The sequence below is a fragment of the Seriola lalandi genome, unplaced genomic scaffold, assembly GCF_002814215.2.
Source record: "Seriola lalandi dorsalis isolate HSWRI2012SDOR001 ecotype SW California unplaced genomic scaffold, Sedor1 jcf7180002054976, whole genome shotgun sequence".
NCBI lineage: Eukaryota > Metazoa > Chordata > Actinopteri > Carangiformes > Carangidae > Seriola > Seriola lalandi.
In genome coordinates this window covers 901,808-918,463 of record NW_019525526.1, presented here as the reverse complement: position 1 = coordinate 918,463, position 16,656 = coordinate 901,808, and the positions used below count along the sequence as shown (strand labels likewise).

At 40.2% G+C, this 16,656-nt stretch overlaps 2 protein-coding genes across 2 annotated transcripts in view; one reads left to right on the top strand and one right to left on the bottom strand.

Annotated features, from left to right (window-relative positions):
* The window catches only part of ganc (glucosidase, alpha; neutral C), a 10,449-nt gene extending 6,429 nt beyond the window's left edge, over positions 1-4,020 (bottom strand). The window contains exons 1-9 of the mRNA XM_087171106.1: positions 3,819-4,020; positions 3,374-3,436; positions 3,127-3,229; positions 2,502-2,629; positions 2,225-2,401; positions 2,122-2,137; positions 1,948-2,017; positions 818-914; positions 519-709 (exon numbers count right to left, since the gene is read on the bottom strand). Coding sequence (XP_087027232.1) covers positions 519-709; positions 818-914; positions 1,948-2,017; positions 2,122-2,137; positions 2,225-2,401; positions 2,502-2,629; positions 3,127-3,229; positions 3,374-3,436; positions 3,819-3,847 — 874 coding nt within the window. The 5' untranslated portion in view covers positions 3,848-4,020. The remainder of the gene's footprint in view (positions 1-518; positions 710-817; positions 915-1,947; positions 2,018-2,121; positions 2,138-2,224; positions 2,402-2,501; positions 2,630-3,126; positions 3,230-3,373; positions 3,437-3,818) is intronic.
* Positions 4,021-5,290: 1,270 nt separating this feature from the next.
* On the top strand, positions 5,291-15,930 carry LOC111646829 (Golgi-pH regulating cation channel). The gene is made up of 20 exons (XM_087171105.1): positions 5,291-5,449; positions 6,701-6,758; positions 7,081-7,178; positions 8,778-8,894; positions 8,996-9,043; positions 9,183-9,224; positions 9,398-9,524; positions 9,639-9,700; positions 10,036-10,219; positions 10,334-10,433; positions 10,542-10,635; positions 11,558-11,631; positions 11,764-11,870; positions 12,036-12,094; positions 12,194-12,297; positions 12,373-12,449; positions 13,223-13,287; positions 13,380-13,432; positions 13,780-13,810; positions 13,966-15,930. Exons 1-20 carry the CDS (start codon positions 5,348-5,350, stop codon positions 14,005-14,007), a joined length of 1,644 nt encoding a protein of 547 aa, XP_087027231.1. The 5' UTR covers positions 5,291-5,347; the 3' UTR covers positions 14,008-15,930.
* Positions 15,931-16,656: the final 726 nt, after the last annotated feature.

Here is a 16,656-nt window from a genome sequence, read left to right as displayed (position 1 = left end):
GGGGGGGGGGTTATTATGTGGTCATGAATGTACTTTTTTGTTTTTTCTTTTTTAAATGGGCAAAAACGTCACACTAAACAAAGAAAGGAATATTAAAGAATAACTACATAAGAAACCAAAACAAAACAAAGGCAAAATAAATCAAATTCTGCATTACTTCATGAATTATTATTATTAAATTAAAATTTTCTCGACACAATCACAACCAGCCCTCTACTTCAACAAACCTTCCCATTTTTCTAAGTGTTTTTTAACATCATTTGTTTTAACAATACATCCTTTCAAAATAAAGGAACGTTTAATAAACATTTTAAATTGACAACAAAATAATCAAATTAATAATACAAAGTTATTGTAATTTTTGAATTTCTTTTAAAATGATTTACCTTGGAAATGGTTTCTGTGGTTCTGCAGATTTGTTTTTGTTTTTAAGAGTAACCCTGCTTTTAATAAATTTAAACAACTGTTTGAAACCAGGAGAAGCTTTGGAAGACAGACGGACAGATAAGGGTTAACAGGGTTCACCTGGGGGTCAGTGGGACCGTAATGTACGTTCACAAAAGTCTCTGATGCGTTCAGCCAAAACACACCCAGAGTCCTGTCGGGTTTGTGAGCCACCACGAGAGGCACGGAGCCGTACAGGCCGCGGCGACTGTACACGTCGTAGGCAAAGACGTCCAGGTTATACAGCCGGTAAGGTTCCCCATCTCTGTGAGATGAGATACATCATCAAACGGGCTGCAGACCAGGAAGGAGATGAACGCACAAATCACACGGTTACAAACAAAGAAGTGTTGCCGTCTGCTGTTACACACACCTGGTGTCTCTGAGCTGCAGGCCGTCGGCGTGTTCTGGAAGACCGAACACATGACTGAACCCGTGAAGACGGACGTCCGCCCCGACGCTGCTGGGACCTGGAGAGAAACAACAAGTACTTTTATTCGTATAGTGTAGTGTTCAAATAGTAAAGGAGTAAATCCCATTCGTTTATCACTGGAAACTTCACCCGCCAAGTTTCTTTGTTTGTTTGGATCCACATTAGAGTCTGTTCGGGTTTGATGTTGACAATACAACCGCACATATTCACAGTACTCATCACGGCACAGTAACACACACAACACAATACACGACACATAATAACGCATCATAACAATAAAACAATAAAAAGCTCAGATTAATCTTTCATTATCTACCAGATAATCATCATCCTACAAAACTGCATGTCCATGAATCTATACACAAAATATTAACCTCATTAATTATGAACATTTCTCATTAAACCATATCTATTCTTTTGTTGCTTTGGGTCTGTGAGACACTGGACGCTGAGGTGATGTGGTTGTGTGTCTCGTTGAATAAGTCCTTGTTGCCATGACAACCCCAATGGAAACCATCAATGAAAACAGCAATCTGTTCAGTGATATATTTGAGTATAATACCTGTATTTACAACCGTACTGAAGGTGAAGGAAACGTTCTGCCTACCTGTTGTACACGAGCAAGTAATTGGAGTTTATTAATTGGACGTGTCTCCTTATGATTAGGACTTGTACTAATGAGTTGGTGCTTCGCAGGAACCGTCTTGAGAAGTGAAAACTTCCTTTCTCTGACATTATTCGGAAACTCGAGGCCCATAAAGTGTCATGTCACAGTTTCTGGCAACACAATGTGTAATTCGTATTTGACACTTTTGTGCGTCTGGCTCGAGTATCAACCGTCTTTTGTTTGTTTGTTTCATAAAGTGAAATCTATAAATTTGCTAAGAGAAGCGGTACAAAAACACAGTCACACCTTCACATATTTTTCATCCCCTTAAAACTGATGATTTTAACGAGCGAGGAGAATAAAAACAGACAATTTCCAAATGTCAAGCTCAGAAAATGAGACTAATTGTTACAGATTTACTGACAAGTTTGGCTTTTAAAAATATTTCACAGCAGGCACGAACCGTTAGCTTTGATATCCACAAAGTTCCTGAACGTCTCTTTCCACAATAAACTCGGGGGGTCCTCTTGAAGCTGTCAGGGGAACAAAGCAAAAATAAAAACAACACAGGTATTTACAGACCTTTAAGTCGGAGTGATATTAAACTGCAGTTCGAACAGTGTTGATATTCTCTTACCTCGTGAGATGTGGAGCTGAGGAGAGAGACAACAATAAAAAGGATTCAGTTACCTGCGTTTAGTTTCTCTTTCGTGTACACAACCTGTCCCTGCGACCCTCACCTGGGTGGGTCCCGCAGCGTCTCAAACCACAGCTTGCCTTCAGGGTTGAACGTAACCATCGCTTCATCTTCGCACAGGATCTCCACGCGGAAGGGAAAATGCCACACACGGACCTGATGACGTCCTGAACACCAAGAGAGGGTGACGGAGTCCTGAGTGCGTGTCTCCACTCTCAACCTGCCAGATGATGAGAGGAGGGGGGGGAGGGGGAGGGGGAAAGGTCAAACGCCGTTCAAAACACTGCAGCACAAATCAGTCACGGCGACGCAGCTCGTACCGTTCACACTGCGGTTCCCCGGTTACCACATCTGGAACTCGGTAGCGGGCTTTAACGGGCTGGAGTTCATCTATCAGAATCCTTACAGAGTCGTTTTTGCAAGGAGACACAGAGAGAAGAAGTCTGGTCTGTGAAAAGAGCAAATGTAGAATTAAAAAGTTTAGTTCATATATTTATTATCAGGTTGTTTCAGACAATCCTCTGAAATAATATGATTAACCACTTGCTATGTAGTAATTATTTTTTGCATTAGTGTTTTGGTTACATGCAGGATTCTGTGAAATGAACAATTTCATACCTTTTTAAATTTGACTTTAATTCAAATTTATTACCGAAATTACAAGACAAAAATCTGAACTGAAAAAATATTTGTTTCAAAATAATTATGACAATTATTAATATGAATTATTGCACCTTCCTGTGTGATTGAACAAATTCCAGTAATTAATTTTAATCAGCGCAGACATGCACCAACAAAACAGATAAACACCAGCAACTTCAGTCTTTATGCCTCAAAGAGCAAAAGACTGAAGATTATTAAAGACTTTCTGCCTGAATGACGATCAAATATTCGAATAAGCAGATGTTTCTTGACTTTGATTTTCAGTGATATGAGAGTTCAGACCTGAGTGTCGGGCTCCAACAGTTCAAAACGAGCCCCTTTCTCTGTGAGCACCATGGTGTCCAACAGGGCTCGGTGCTGCAGGTTCGGACCCTGCATCTGTCGCCTCAAAAGAGACAATAAAGACATTAAGATGCAAAATACATTTTAAACCAGTCCTGTACAGCGAGGCTTAAACTCTACTGTAGACACACATAATGATACGAATACAAATCATGTGTCACACTTTCAGAGTCGATGCCAAACACACCTGTAGAAAGCGACATGGCTACTGTTCTTGAACTTTTCTTTCCCTTCATCGTCAGGGACGACACTGAGGAACAAGCAGAGAAATATACACATCATATACCAGGAAATAAACCATTCTCTGTCTTTCTTTCAGTGACTTTTACACAGAACCCTAAAAATGATGGGTTACCTGTCAGAACACCTGTTTGAGAAGACAAACTTAAATCCACTGACTAATATACCAATAAAAATGCAGATGAGTTTCCTGTCCTGCAGTGATATACACACACACACACACACACACACACTGCCATTCATTAAACATTATGAACACACTGTCACACCTGTTGGTCCACCGGGGGACACAAGTATTCAGGTGGCCTGCATGTGAAAAGTCAAAGGTCAAACAGTGACAGTAAAACTTCCCACTGCTGCAGAGTGACAGAAAAACAGCACGTTGTTTATACCTAATAACGGTTTGGCTCACTCCCGCCATTTCGAGCCAACATGGAGAAATTAAATGAAATAAAATAAAATAAAAATAGACACCAGCCGTTCGTGGTCTTCTGGTCTGAGCATTAACTACATTACTTCTCTGTGGAAACTCTCTCCCAGACGCTGACAGAGTCAAACAACCGTACGGACGGCGGCCACACACAGGATATGATCACACCTATCACCGCCAACTACACTTCCGGTGTGAATTTTCAAAGCAAAATCCCGATTGAATCATTTTGTATTATATTAGCTAATGTTAAATGTTAGAAAAGTATATATATAGATAGATACTTTATTTATCCCCTAGGAGTAATGCAGGTGTCCAGCAGCTCATTACTAGTGATGATAATAATTAATAATAAATCAAAATGTAAAAATATAATTTTTTTAATGTATTTTTTTTTCTTTTCTTTAAAAAAAGGACCAAAAAAAAGGAACTCAGGGGTAGGCCTACATAAATAAATACACAAATAAATATTTATTCAGTCGGAGGTAACAGGGAGAAAGTTTCCATAATTGTCAAAAGCTTATTACTTTTTTGTAGTTTATCAAACTGAATGATTTGATAAGAGAATTTAGTTCTAGGAGAAAAGGGGAAACATTTAGGAGTTGGTTTGACAAATTTCTGTTTGTGGATAAAGAATTTAGCAATTAGAATTATGAAGTTAATTATATATTCAAGAGCCACATCGTTTGGATTATCATAACAACAAATAATATATTTAAGGTTGAAGGAGTAGTGAGAGTTAGCAGTTTCAAAAAAGTGAGATCTCTCCAAAACTTCTGGGATATTTCACATTCAAAACAAAGTGAGAAATTGTTTCTAAATCTTGTTTACAAAAGGTACAAGAGGAATGAAAATTTGGCAATAAGAAGAAAAGCACTGGTAGTGTTCTGGAGGAACCTATGGGTGAAGTATCATGTTACTGAATTTTTCCTGTACAATCTCAACATATTACTGGCCAAGTTTTACATCCATAAATGTAAGGTGTTAAAAACTAAATCCTCTTTTTGTACTTTTAGGAAGGAAGCAGAGCCCTATATCAGAACATTATCTACCTCATGTAATAGAAAAACGGTGAAAACTTTCAATTTGTGCTCCAAATGTAAAATATTAATATGTATTATTATTTTTATACTGTATCACTTTCAGTTTGTATTTGATTGTGCCGAACTTTATATATAACCCCTGGCACTGTGCATATTTGCTTGTTTGTTTTTGTTAGTTATGTTGGGCTACTTCTTTTGTGCCTTATTCTGTATATCTATTGTAATTATTTAAAAAAAATAGGAAAAAAATAGGAAAAAAATTTAAAAGTTATAAATAAATAAAAATGTAAAAGAAAAATAAATAAATAAATAAAATTAAATAAATAAAAAAATCACATCACTGACACACATATGTTCTGCCCTCTAGCGACGACGGCGGGAACTACAACGAGAGGCGCCCCGGAACTGGAGGAGGATACGGGTGGTCTGACCTGTAGTAGATGCACAAATGAAGATGCCAGATGCACGTCCGCTATGTCTGCTGCTTTTTGCGTCAGTTTTGCGCCCCGGGACAGCGGCAGAGGTCTCCGTGTGGAACGTGATCAACTCGGTCAGTTTTTGCGCCTGCAGCATACGCGTTGTTTCGGGGTTATTACACTGTGTGTGGGGCTAAATGTGACCGGGGCTGTAGCTGTTAGCCGAGGGTAGCCAACTAGCCCCCTGGGCAACCCTTCAGTCCGCTGCATGCTACCTGTCAGACGCATTCATGCTCTTCACAGCTCTGCTTTCACCAGTCTTGACAGAATATCATTAATTTAAAAACCGATCGTAGCGTCATCTTCTTCTGGCATATGACACCGTGAAACTGACATGATACCGGTGGCGTTTAGTAAAAGCCACGACACAGTGTTATTTTACAGATGTCAGCTCTAAGATAAGAGGAGTTAAACCGGTTATTACCTCCGTGCAAAACAGAAAACACAACCATTAAAATGACTGTACTTAATCCTGAATGTTTTTATTTAATTACACAGAATAAGATACGAACTATTATGTCTGAAAAGTGCAGCTCAACCTCTCTGTCATGTTGTTGTCAGGGTAATATATTTATTTATTTATTTCTTTAATCTTTATTTAATCAGGCAGTCTCATTGAGAATAAAATCTCTTTTCCAAGAAGCAGAACACACAACAAAACTATACAATAGAAGAAAATAACAAACAAAGAATTGGCAAAAAAAACATTTACAATAGTCATTAAATACATCAAATAATAGACATTTAAAATCTAAATGGGAAATGTAAGACTCAAGTGTCAACGGGTGATTGTACTTGTCTGCACTGTTGTGGTTATAATAATGTTAATTAATCCTCTCTGTAGGTAATTGATCGGATAATTGATTGAATAATGAACCACCTACAGATGTGGCCACAGTCTGCAGCTGTGCACCGGCAAAAATATGTGTTTTTGTTTATTATAATGTGTCTCGTTGTCTTGTCGTTTACAGGGATCAGGGAAAAAGCTGGGTTAGATATCCAGACATTTAATCCAGGAAACTTCCTATCTAGCAGCACAGTTTGATGTGTATGTGCATGTGTTTTGTGGATCTATTAACGCTGTGTGGCAGATTTAATCTCTTTGCTGTAAATTTAACGGTCTGTGATTGCGTTTGCAAAATTGATACGGTTACAGTAGCTTGACAACATCTTTTTCTTTTATACTCTGTCATCTGAGAGGCTGTAAATATAATCTAACAATTATTAAAATGCAGTTTGGACTAATTGGCTGGTTGATAATATAAAAGAAATGAGAAATGATCCCAAACAGCAGCCGGTTGAATCGTCTCTTTTTTTTTTTTCAGACACAAGATGCCGTGTTTCGGAAAACGCTGTACGCCAACACCACCATCTTCATGAAGTGTAAGCAGCCTTTCCATCATGAATTATCTTTTCCCTCCCTTAAAACAGTGTTGGACCTGTGCTGATGATTTTGCCCTGAAAACACAAAGTGAACAGAATCAGTTTTTCTTTCTCTGGGGTAATTTTATTTATTGAATGAAGTCGTTTTTTTATTGACAAACCCATAACACTGTGAAACAGGGAGAGATGCTGATTTAAAATAGACCAGGATGCAATGCTGCAACACGACGTGGGGAAGTGTTTCCAGCAGGTGGCGGGGCCGAAGGCTTTAACATCGTCTCATGATCCAGAGCCTCTCCCTCTTTCCTCTCTCTCTCTGCAGTCCAGGGTGACCCGGCGTCATGTGAGAGGAACCTGGCGTTCAACATCAGCTGGTACCTGCGCTCCTCTGTTTGCTATAACGAAGTCTTTAACACACCGGTGAGTGATGACTGTTCTCTCAGGGTTCAATATAAATGTCACATGCACGACACTCACTTTATTTTAAAACCTGAAAGTCTCCGATCATCGATTTTAGTCGTTGTTCTCTCATATTAAACTTGAAGCTGTGTGTTTGCTTCATGGGTTTTTCTGCAGGAAACACAAGTTTATCTTCATCTTCAAGCTTTCAAGCACATTTCTTTTTGCCAAATTTTCACTCTTGAAAACTTCAGAGTGTGTTTGGTTTCACATTTAGCATCAACAGTTCTGTCAGTCAGAGCAGCTGCTGCGCTCCTTTTCTTTAAGTAGCTTCACGTCCTTCTTTGTCCGGAAGCGTCTCAAACTCAGCTGCTGCTTTCGGCTTTGATGCACTTCACCTTGTCACCGTCGGCCTTGAAGCGCGTGGTCAAAAAAAGCGAGGACGTATCGAGGTCACCTGGACCCCGATCAGGGCCTTTTTTTTTTTTCATTCACATGCGTTTGGAAAATGTCAGTGTCGACTCCTTTCAGCCTCAAAACGCTCCTGTGAAGCAGGTAGAGCAGCGAGATGAGAGCAGCTGACATTGTTTTCTTCTTTGTTCCTCGCTGTCTGGCAGATGTCAAGAAGATAGTGAGCGCACAAAAAAAGAAAAAGTATAGCAATACAGTTTAAAAAAAAAAAAAAAACGTATTAGTTGGAGCCAAATATTTCATTTGATCATTCAAACATTTACTCATGTGCACTGACGAGCTAATGTGTGGCTCAGATGTGCAGCTTTGCCATAAATCAGCAGCAAAGTGCGCCACATGTTCTGTCAGTATTTATTTCACTGTGTTTACCTGCCAGAACTCTGTTGTTGAAGCGTTGTCAGACACTGGATTTAGATTTTCCCCCTTTTCTTTTTTTTCCTTCTCTGCTCAGACAGAAATCACATGCTCGTCAGCTGTGTTTCTGTTGATAAACTTGTGTCTTATTTTGTCTGTGTTTTAGACTTCCAGTGAAGTGTGATGGGTGGAAGGGTCAGGCAGTATTTTTCTTCATTCTTCCACATTGTTCTCTGGTGTTTACCTGTTGATTTAACTGCTGCTCCAGCTGTTTGCAGCCTCGTGCGCTGTCACCACATCGTTGTTGGACGCAGCTTTTACTCACAGCAGGTTTATAAAGTCAAGATTTTATACATTTATATATATATATTGTGATCAGTTATTTATTCCATAATGGAAAGGAAGCAGCACTGGATATTACTGGATGGACGAAACATATGTGAAATGTAGTAAGTCAAATGTGCTAGTATATTGTGAGCTCTCCTAGCTCCATCTACAAGCATGTAAAGAGAAAAATAATAATAATTAAGTAATAATAATAATTACATAATATAAACAAACAGGAAAAAAGAGAAAGTAAATAGTAAATAATAATGTATGCAGTTTTAAAATTCCTTATACATTATGAATTTTAGATATTTCTATTTCTTAAACTGTGTTCCTCTGCATTAATATCTACATATATGATATACACTAAAATGAGGTATTCAGCAACGTTATGAAATTTGTTATATGAATGAACTGACTACACATTTTCAGTAATTTTCCCTCCCTTTTTTCCTCTTCTCTCTGCAGGACAGCAAAGCGAAGAACATGTTAGGAATGGACCACATGCTGAAGGACGGCTGGAGCGGCTTCTACAGTCAGGGCTACATGTACTTCGAGAACTGCTCCTCCCTCTTCTTACCCAAGGTTTGTCCTGGGTTGCGTTCAGGAACCCCTTTGTAAAAATGTTAATTTCAGTTATTTTTGCTACATATATGTGCGTTTCTTTGCTCTCTCCTCTCACCTAGGTTTATTATACCGACTTCAACCCATATCAGCCCCTCACCAGCCCAAAGGTGAGTCACTGATCCAGCGTGTCCAGTGTGAATCTAATTTGACTTTATTTTTTTTTACGCTAACACAAAAACTATCTTTTTTATTTTTAAATTTGTTTGTGTGTTCATCTGAAAACGACGTTCTCTTTGTTCCGTTCAGAGCGAGCCGTCAAACCAGAGCCTCATTTGGCCCGACAAGCCGGTAAGACTTCAAACAAAGAAGAAAGGAGAAGAAATGTCTGTGTTTGTTCCAAAGGTCGTGTCAGAGCCCGGAAACTTTCTGATCTGGCTGATATTTTTTTTTTTTTTTTTTACGTGTGAAGTTAAGTAGAAGTTAAACTGAGCGCACAAACTTATTTTTGTTTTGTTTTGCAGGATATCAGTGCAGTGGCCAAAGCTTGGGAGGACAGTCCCTATCTGTTCATAGTCAAAGTGCAGCCTTTGTACCGTGGAGTGGAGGATGAAGACTTCGGAGCGGAGCAGCTCAACTTCGCTTTCACAAGTGAGAAAAAACATCATTTATTTCACCTCAGGAGCTTCAGGGAAACTGGTTGAAGAAATGAAAAGAAATGAAAGTGTCAGCAGAAGTGACTTACTTCAGTTTTCTCTCCCCCAGTGAAAGTAGAGATGAAGGGGCCACATGACTACTCCTCTCCGGCTGACTGGCCTCACATGATGGTATGTGCGATAAGAGCTGAGTGGACAGATTTAAATCAGAAACACAAACAGTATGATCACTGTCTGGAGCAAACAGAATAGTTTTCAAATTGAAAACCTACAGAATATTTAACAAAAGAAAAACTCCAACAACTAGTTTCTGAAGCTTTCAACCGCATGTGGTGGGCTTCCTCCGCGGATGGAGTTGCTCAGATGGTGGAGTACATGTGGTTAAAAGGCTTCAGAGACAAGTGAGTTAGACTTTGGGGTTGAGATTGTCGAAGTTTCAAACGTCTCACGGCCTCAAGAGCAGAATATCAGTGTTGACCTGTGCGTCTTCCCTCTGTGCGTCACAGTTCTTCATGGTCATGTGCATCGTGTACGTGCTGTTCGGCGCTCTCTGGCTCTTCTGGTGCGCCTGCTACTGGAGGGATCTGCTGCGGATTCAGTTCTGGATCGGCGCTGTCATCATCCTGGGCATGCTGGAGAAAGCTGTGTTTTACTCAGAGTACCAGAGCATCCGGTACAAAGGAGACTACGGTCGGTCGATTTTATACGTTTCTCCTTGTTTGTGTTGATGTTTTTTTTTTTTGTTTTTTTTTTGCTTGAGTCTGTTATAATCATTATTTTGTTTGTGTGTTTTTCTCTTCACAGTTCAAGGCGCTGTGATTTTTGCTGAGCTGCTCTCTGCACTCAAAAGATCTTTAGCCCGAATCCTGGTGCTCATCGTCAGCCTCGGATATGGCATCGTCAAGTAAGTTCACTCACCGTTCTTCTTTCATTTTTAGCATTTTAAGATTGACAGTTTTTCCCAAGAGCTGCATTTAAAAAGGAATTAAAACGGACCTGTGTTCTCGTGCAGACCCAGGCTGGGTACCACAGTGCACCGACTGGTAGCTGTTGGGCTTCTCTACCTGCTTTTCTCCTCTGTGGAGGGTGTGCTGAGGGTGACGGGTGTAAGTGTCAACGATTCTCATCCTTTAATATTTGTGTTTTTTAAACTACTTGGAGAAACACATGCCTCATGTCTCAGATGTCCTTGATGTGACCCCTCTCATCAGATCAGTAATGATGTACAGATGCTTTTTAGACATATGCAAGTCATAAAATCACATGTCATTATTTGCATTTTCTTTTTATTTTCTTAGTCGCTCACTAAAACACAGCGAAACAAATTGATTGTTGAAGTTATAAAACTTCTAATCCGAAGGTTTCACTCCTGGTTGACTTGGCGACACCTGAGGTTACCGTGGTAACTGCTAGTGCAGTTTAATACTACAGCAAATACTTGTTTAGCAGCTACAGAAATGTGACAGAGGAGCAGCAGCTGTATCTGTTTGCAGAGCGGCCAAAGAAACACACTTTGTTTTTCACTAAAAAAGTCGGTTTTACCACGATCGATACGAGAATTGTTGCCTAGCGCAGCTTTCAAGGCACTCTGTATAAATAAGTTTGATTTGAGTGGGGGAGGGAGGGGGGAGGGAGGGGGAGGGAGAAGGTTATGCAGGGATTCAGTCTCCGGGAGGCAGGCAAGTGATGATAATAAGGAATGACAAATTTGATCTGAGAGTGATTCTCAAACGCAGCCAGAGACGCTGCAGCGAGTTCAAACAGTCATGAAAACACAAAGTTACACCGAACAAACAGGAGATAAGAGAGACAGGAGGAAGAGTGGAGGGAGCCGACGGAGTTGGGTGGGTGGACGCGTTTTGTCGGGAGGCCAGAGACGTAAATCTCAACGCGAGGCTTATCTCACGTTACTTCCTGTGTGAAGTAATTCTCCTCCCTCTCAGCACTGTTTGCTCTCTGCCGAGCGTGGTCCCATCTGTAAACTCTCTCTCTCTCTCTCTCTCTCTCTCTCTCTCTCTCTCTCTCCAGGGTTTCTATGGTACGGTCGCCCTGGTGGCTAATCTCAGCCTCTCCCTCATCGACTCCTGTGTCATGTGGTGGATATCCTTTAACCAAGCAGCCAACATGGCGCCGGGATTTGCATTTTTTTTCAGAGGCTTTTCGCACACATGAGCCTTTAATTATTCTTATTCCAACATAATACGCGGCACGTTCTCCTTAATTTGCATCCACATTTTCATCAGTCTGTCTCAAACCACTCGTCTGTTGAAGCTGCGCAGAAACGTGGTGAAGCTGTCTCTGTATCAGCACTTCACCAACACTCTCATCTTCTCTGTCGTGGGTGAGTTACAGCCATGTGCTGTCAATGATTACAGCAGCTCCGGGGTGAGAGCAGGAAACGAGACTTCCTGTTAGTTTGTTCACTTGTGGAGAGTTGGATAGAGTTTCATGTGCTTGTTTCTTAGCATTCGCATACTGTTTATGAAACCGGTGTTTGTGTCCACAGCTTCCATCATCTTCATCATCTGGACCACCAAAGTCTTCCAGCTGGTCGACTGCCAGACGGTCGGTTTGTTTTTCTGTTACTGATCGATTGTCGTGTTGCTTTTCCGTTTCCTGTTGATACAGAGATGAAAAGTGAACGTGATTTTTTTTTCTCCGCAGGGTTGGAGGGACTTGTGGGTTGACGACGCTTTCTGGCGTCTCCTGTTCTCCACCATCCTGCTGGTCATCATGGTGCTGCTGCGGCCCTCTGCCAACAGCCAGAGGTCAGAGTCAGATCTGGAGCTGGGGGGGGGCTGGATCTGTGATATACACGGTTAACATGTTCTGTTTGCTCTTAGGTTCTCCCATTCCCCTCTGATTGATGACGATGATGAAGAGGAGGAGGCCAAGGAGCCCATGCTGAATGAAGCTTTTGGTAAGAGAGCAGCTTTTCCGTCACGAGGGGTCGTCCAGGAGGAGCTCATTAGTGAGGACCCCTGCGTCAGACAGTGTTTGAAATACAAACACATGAAACAGCCTGTTGCTTTAGTACCGTTCAGATCTCCACGACAACCGTAGAAATATTGTGTAAATTGACTTTTAAGCAAAGGGCGTAGGGTCGGGTTCAACATTTGTAGGAACCCTACCACCGTCCATATATAAACCTACGCCCAGGCTTTTATGTGCATTCTGTCCATATGTAAATCACGAGCTTTAGAAACCCTCCGTGCACCAGCTAACACTTAAACACTGTAGATCCCAGAGCCTGAAGAAGAGCAGGCGCAGTTTTCCTCGTGTTTGTCACATCGGCGCTAAATGTAGGAAACACCTTCACACTCACGGCCTTTTTTTTTTTTCCCGACATCTGTCTTCTGTTTTCTTAATTGCTCCTTATTTATCCAAATCCACTCATCTGCGAATAATCTGCGTCTTGCTCACAGCTCACCTCAGATCCTCTGAAGACGACCTCACCGGGCGGGACGTCGTGTTGTGTAACCCCGTGCTACTGAGGCCGTGATCTAAATCTGTTCATCACGCAGACATGTGGAGAACATATTCGTTTAGAGAGCTTCACCTCATGATCAGATAATAGTATAAATGGAAAATGTAGTAACCTGGTTATGTTATAATCGTGTCACTGGACAAGGGGCTTTTATGTGATCTCAACTGGCTCTTTTTGTTGTTGTTGTTGTTGTTGTTTTTATCCAGAGGGAATGAAGATGAGAGGTTCAAAGCCTGACGCTAACGGCTCCCAGAAACTGTTGAGTAAAGAGGTGCGTTGACATCATCTCTCTTCTTTTATTGTTTTTTTTTCCCTCCATACATAATTTAATCATTTTGCATTCCTAAACTCTGTTTTTGCCAGGATGAAGACCTAAAATGGGTCGAGGAGAACATTCCTACAACTGTCGCTGATGTGTAAGTAGTAAATTTGGTTTTGAGACACTGAGCTGACACTCGCAGGGACAGACTCTGTAAGGTCAAAATATCCCATAATGCCTTCACATTGCAGCCTTGTGCCACACACACACACACACACACAGTATCACCTTTCCTGGAATTTGTCAGGGAGTAAGGTGCTGGATTAAAACTGTAATCCTTTTTTAATATGTCATCTCATCTCAGTTTGTGTAAATGTGTTATTGTCGCTTGCAGCACCATCATCGAGGACGTTTAAGACTAGAGAGATACAGTTAATAATCACACAGCAAAATACCTTCAGTATCTCCTTCTCTAATCTCTCACTGCTTCGTCTCTCCACACAGAGCTCTGCCTGTCATGCTCGATGAAGAAGAGGTAAAGGCTCCTTTTACTTTCCCCTTCCAGCCCCGTGATTTCAGTCGCATTTCTGTCTGTTTAAAACGCCCCCTGGCGGTGATCGCTACTGTCGCTATCATCCTACACAATCACCCCACTGAACGTGCATTAATCTGCGTTCCCCCTTCTTACAGGAAATCCTGAAAACCAAGATGGAGAGATCCAAAATGGAGTAGAAAATAAATGGGAGGACGAAAAGAAAGCAATATCACTGAGGCAGCGATGAATGCGTTCTGAGTGATGTGATTACCAAAAAAAAAAAAAAAAAATGTGGGCAAAGGCAACTGTTCTCTCCAGACACTTTAATTATTTAATTCTATCTCACAGATATTCTGTAATACCTTAATAAGCTCAAAGAAGCATGATAGTGTGTTATATTCAGGCGGTATTGTGCGACTCTTGAGTTGGATGATATCTGGACCGGCAGAGCATTTTGATAAATATTTTATTTGTTTCAAAGACGTTTCTTCTCGGCTGAAATCAAGCAGAAAACTGGGCATTTTACACAATGCTCTTATGAAAAATTGAATATTTATCACAATCCTACCCTGTGGTTTTAGATTAATAACAGTATTTAATGGGTCATGTGGTTTCTTAAGGGTTAGAGAACCGGGGTGAGGATGAAATAAGTTTCCCCCCACCCGCTTCACTCCAGCAACTCCATGGGTCAGATTTGTAGGAATGTGAGCACTGATTTGATTTTGATCTGTTCAGGTACAAATCGTGATTCTTGGCGCTCGTCTCAGCCAAGATGTCAGATATTGTTATGCACGGAGGGGAAAACGCATACTGAAAACACCAAGTCATCGTGCACAGTAAGAGATTATATTTTTTTGCCGGCACAGCGTCCTGACACTTGAGATGTGAGAGACGTGCTGCGCTAGGAAACTAAATGTAAAAAGAAAATTGCTGTTTTCAGCATGTGTTTTATTGTGTCACATATTTAATAGGTGAAATTATGACGTACATTTAATATTCCAATGAGCAAGCAACTGAATGATACGATTAATCATTTAGCCAGATGATTATTTTTAATGTTTTTATCCAGCCATTGAACATTTCCTGAACCAATAAATGATAAACGTGTGTCTTATTGTTAACTCATAACTAACACTTTGTTTTCTGGCTAACTGAGTAATCTTGAACGTAGAAATTCAGTATATCTGTCAGTGTTACTGTATGTGAACACGGCTGCATCAGCGAATATCGACACCTGAAGCGGATCCCAGGTGTCGGAGGGGAAAACGTGCTACTTCTGTGTTTTAGGTGTAAACTGGGAACACACCGTCTTCTGGGCTGGGGGAATGTAATGATCTCTTCTCTGAGATGTCATTGTTACTCTGTAGTGTTGGTTATTTTTAAGCTTTTACTGACAAATGAAAGACCGCATAGTCCTCAGTGGGGAAAAATGTATGACCCTAATACATTTTCTTCCAGACGTGTTTTCAAGAATAAGTAGTCATAAGTCTACATTTTAAGGTATGTTTATTTTAATCTCTATAAAAAGTAAAATTTTGTAGCTTCTCACTTGACAGCAGTGATTTTAGGTCCACTTAATATCAGCAAAGTGAAACCTTTTTCAGTTACTTAGTCACAGAATCCATTGATAAGCCTTGTGGACGTGGTGTTGGCCTAAATTCAAATATACATGTGACTGAGAATATGTATGTAATCTTTTCTCACTCGCCCTCCACTGACTAGGCCAATTGTATTTAGGTCTTCACTCAAATTCAGTAGAACAGGGTAGTTTTTTAAAAAATTGCTGTACATGATAAATTCATATCTTTCATTTCACCACAAGTACAGATTTCTTTTGAGCCTCTCCCATTCACACCACGAATAATCTTCTGCCTTAAATGGCAGAATCACAGTATATCCCGTCCTTGTGCAATCTACTGCAATATATGTGGATATTCTAAATTCCTTAATTTATGTTTTTTTTATATATATATATTTGTCCAAGTCTTGTTGAGGATATTTTATTTCAGAGAGACACTAAAGCCCAATTTCTGGATGTGAGTTTGCAATGTAATGTGAAGCTGACGATATTGTATGGCTTTTTGCGTATGTCTTGCTAATAAAATTTATATTGAAATATCCTTTAAGATGTCAGTTTTTATGTGTAGGCTTTAGGCCTTTTTAAGCATATTGTCTTTGGAACTGTTGTATGACTTTTAAACGTTTTTCAGTTCTTAGAGATGAAACACATTGAGAAAAAAAAGACTGACTTCTAACCATGAATTAAAAAGTAGTTTTTGATAAATGTTAAGGTCTTCTTCATGCACTTTAATGCTTTTTTTTAATTAAATGAGTCATTAAGATTGAAAGCAAAAGTGTAATAAACTGTTAGATTTCTTCAAAACAACCAACTTTGGAGTTCTACTGCTGCGTCACACTCCAACGTAGAGAAATGGTTGAAACGTTAAACGGGTCACATGACTTGAGACTCTTTTGGGTTAAATTGGTATTTCGACAACTATTGTGGTTCACACAAAATCACAGTTTACGTTTTGTGTAATTTTTAGAGCGTTTCAGACTTTGTAATGGGTGTGTATTGCACAGAATGTTCAGAGCTAGAGTGGATGACATCATCGCTAGAGTGGATGACATCATCGCTAGAGTGGATGACATCATCGCTAGAGTGGATGACATCATCGCTAGAGTGGGAGAAGCTCTAGAACTCCACTGAAAAAAATCTGTGTAACTCCTCGCAGCCACATATTTCAGTCTTCACACATGCCCGTATATTTTAAACTATTGCGTATTCCTGGCTCTGTATTACGAAATAAACATTTTATTTTGAAAATACAGTGATATTTGCAAAG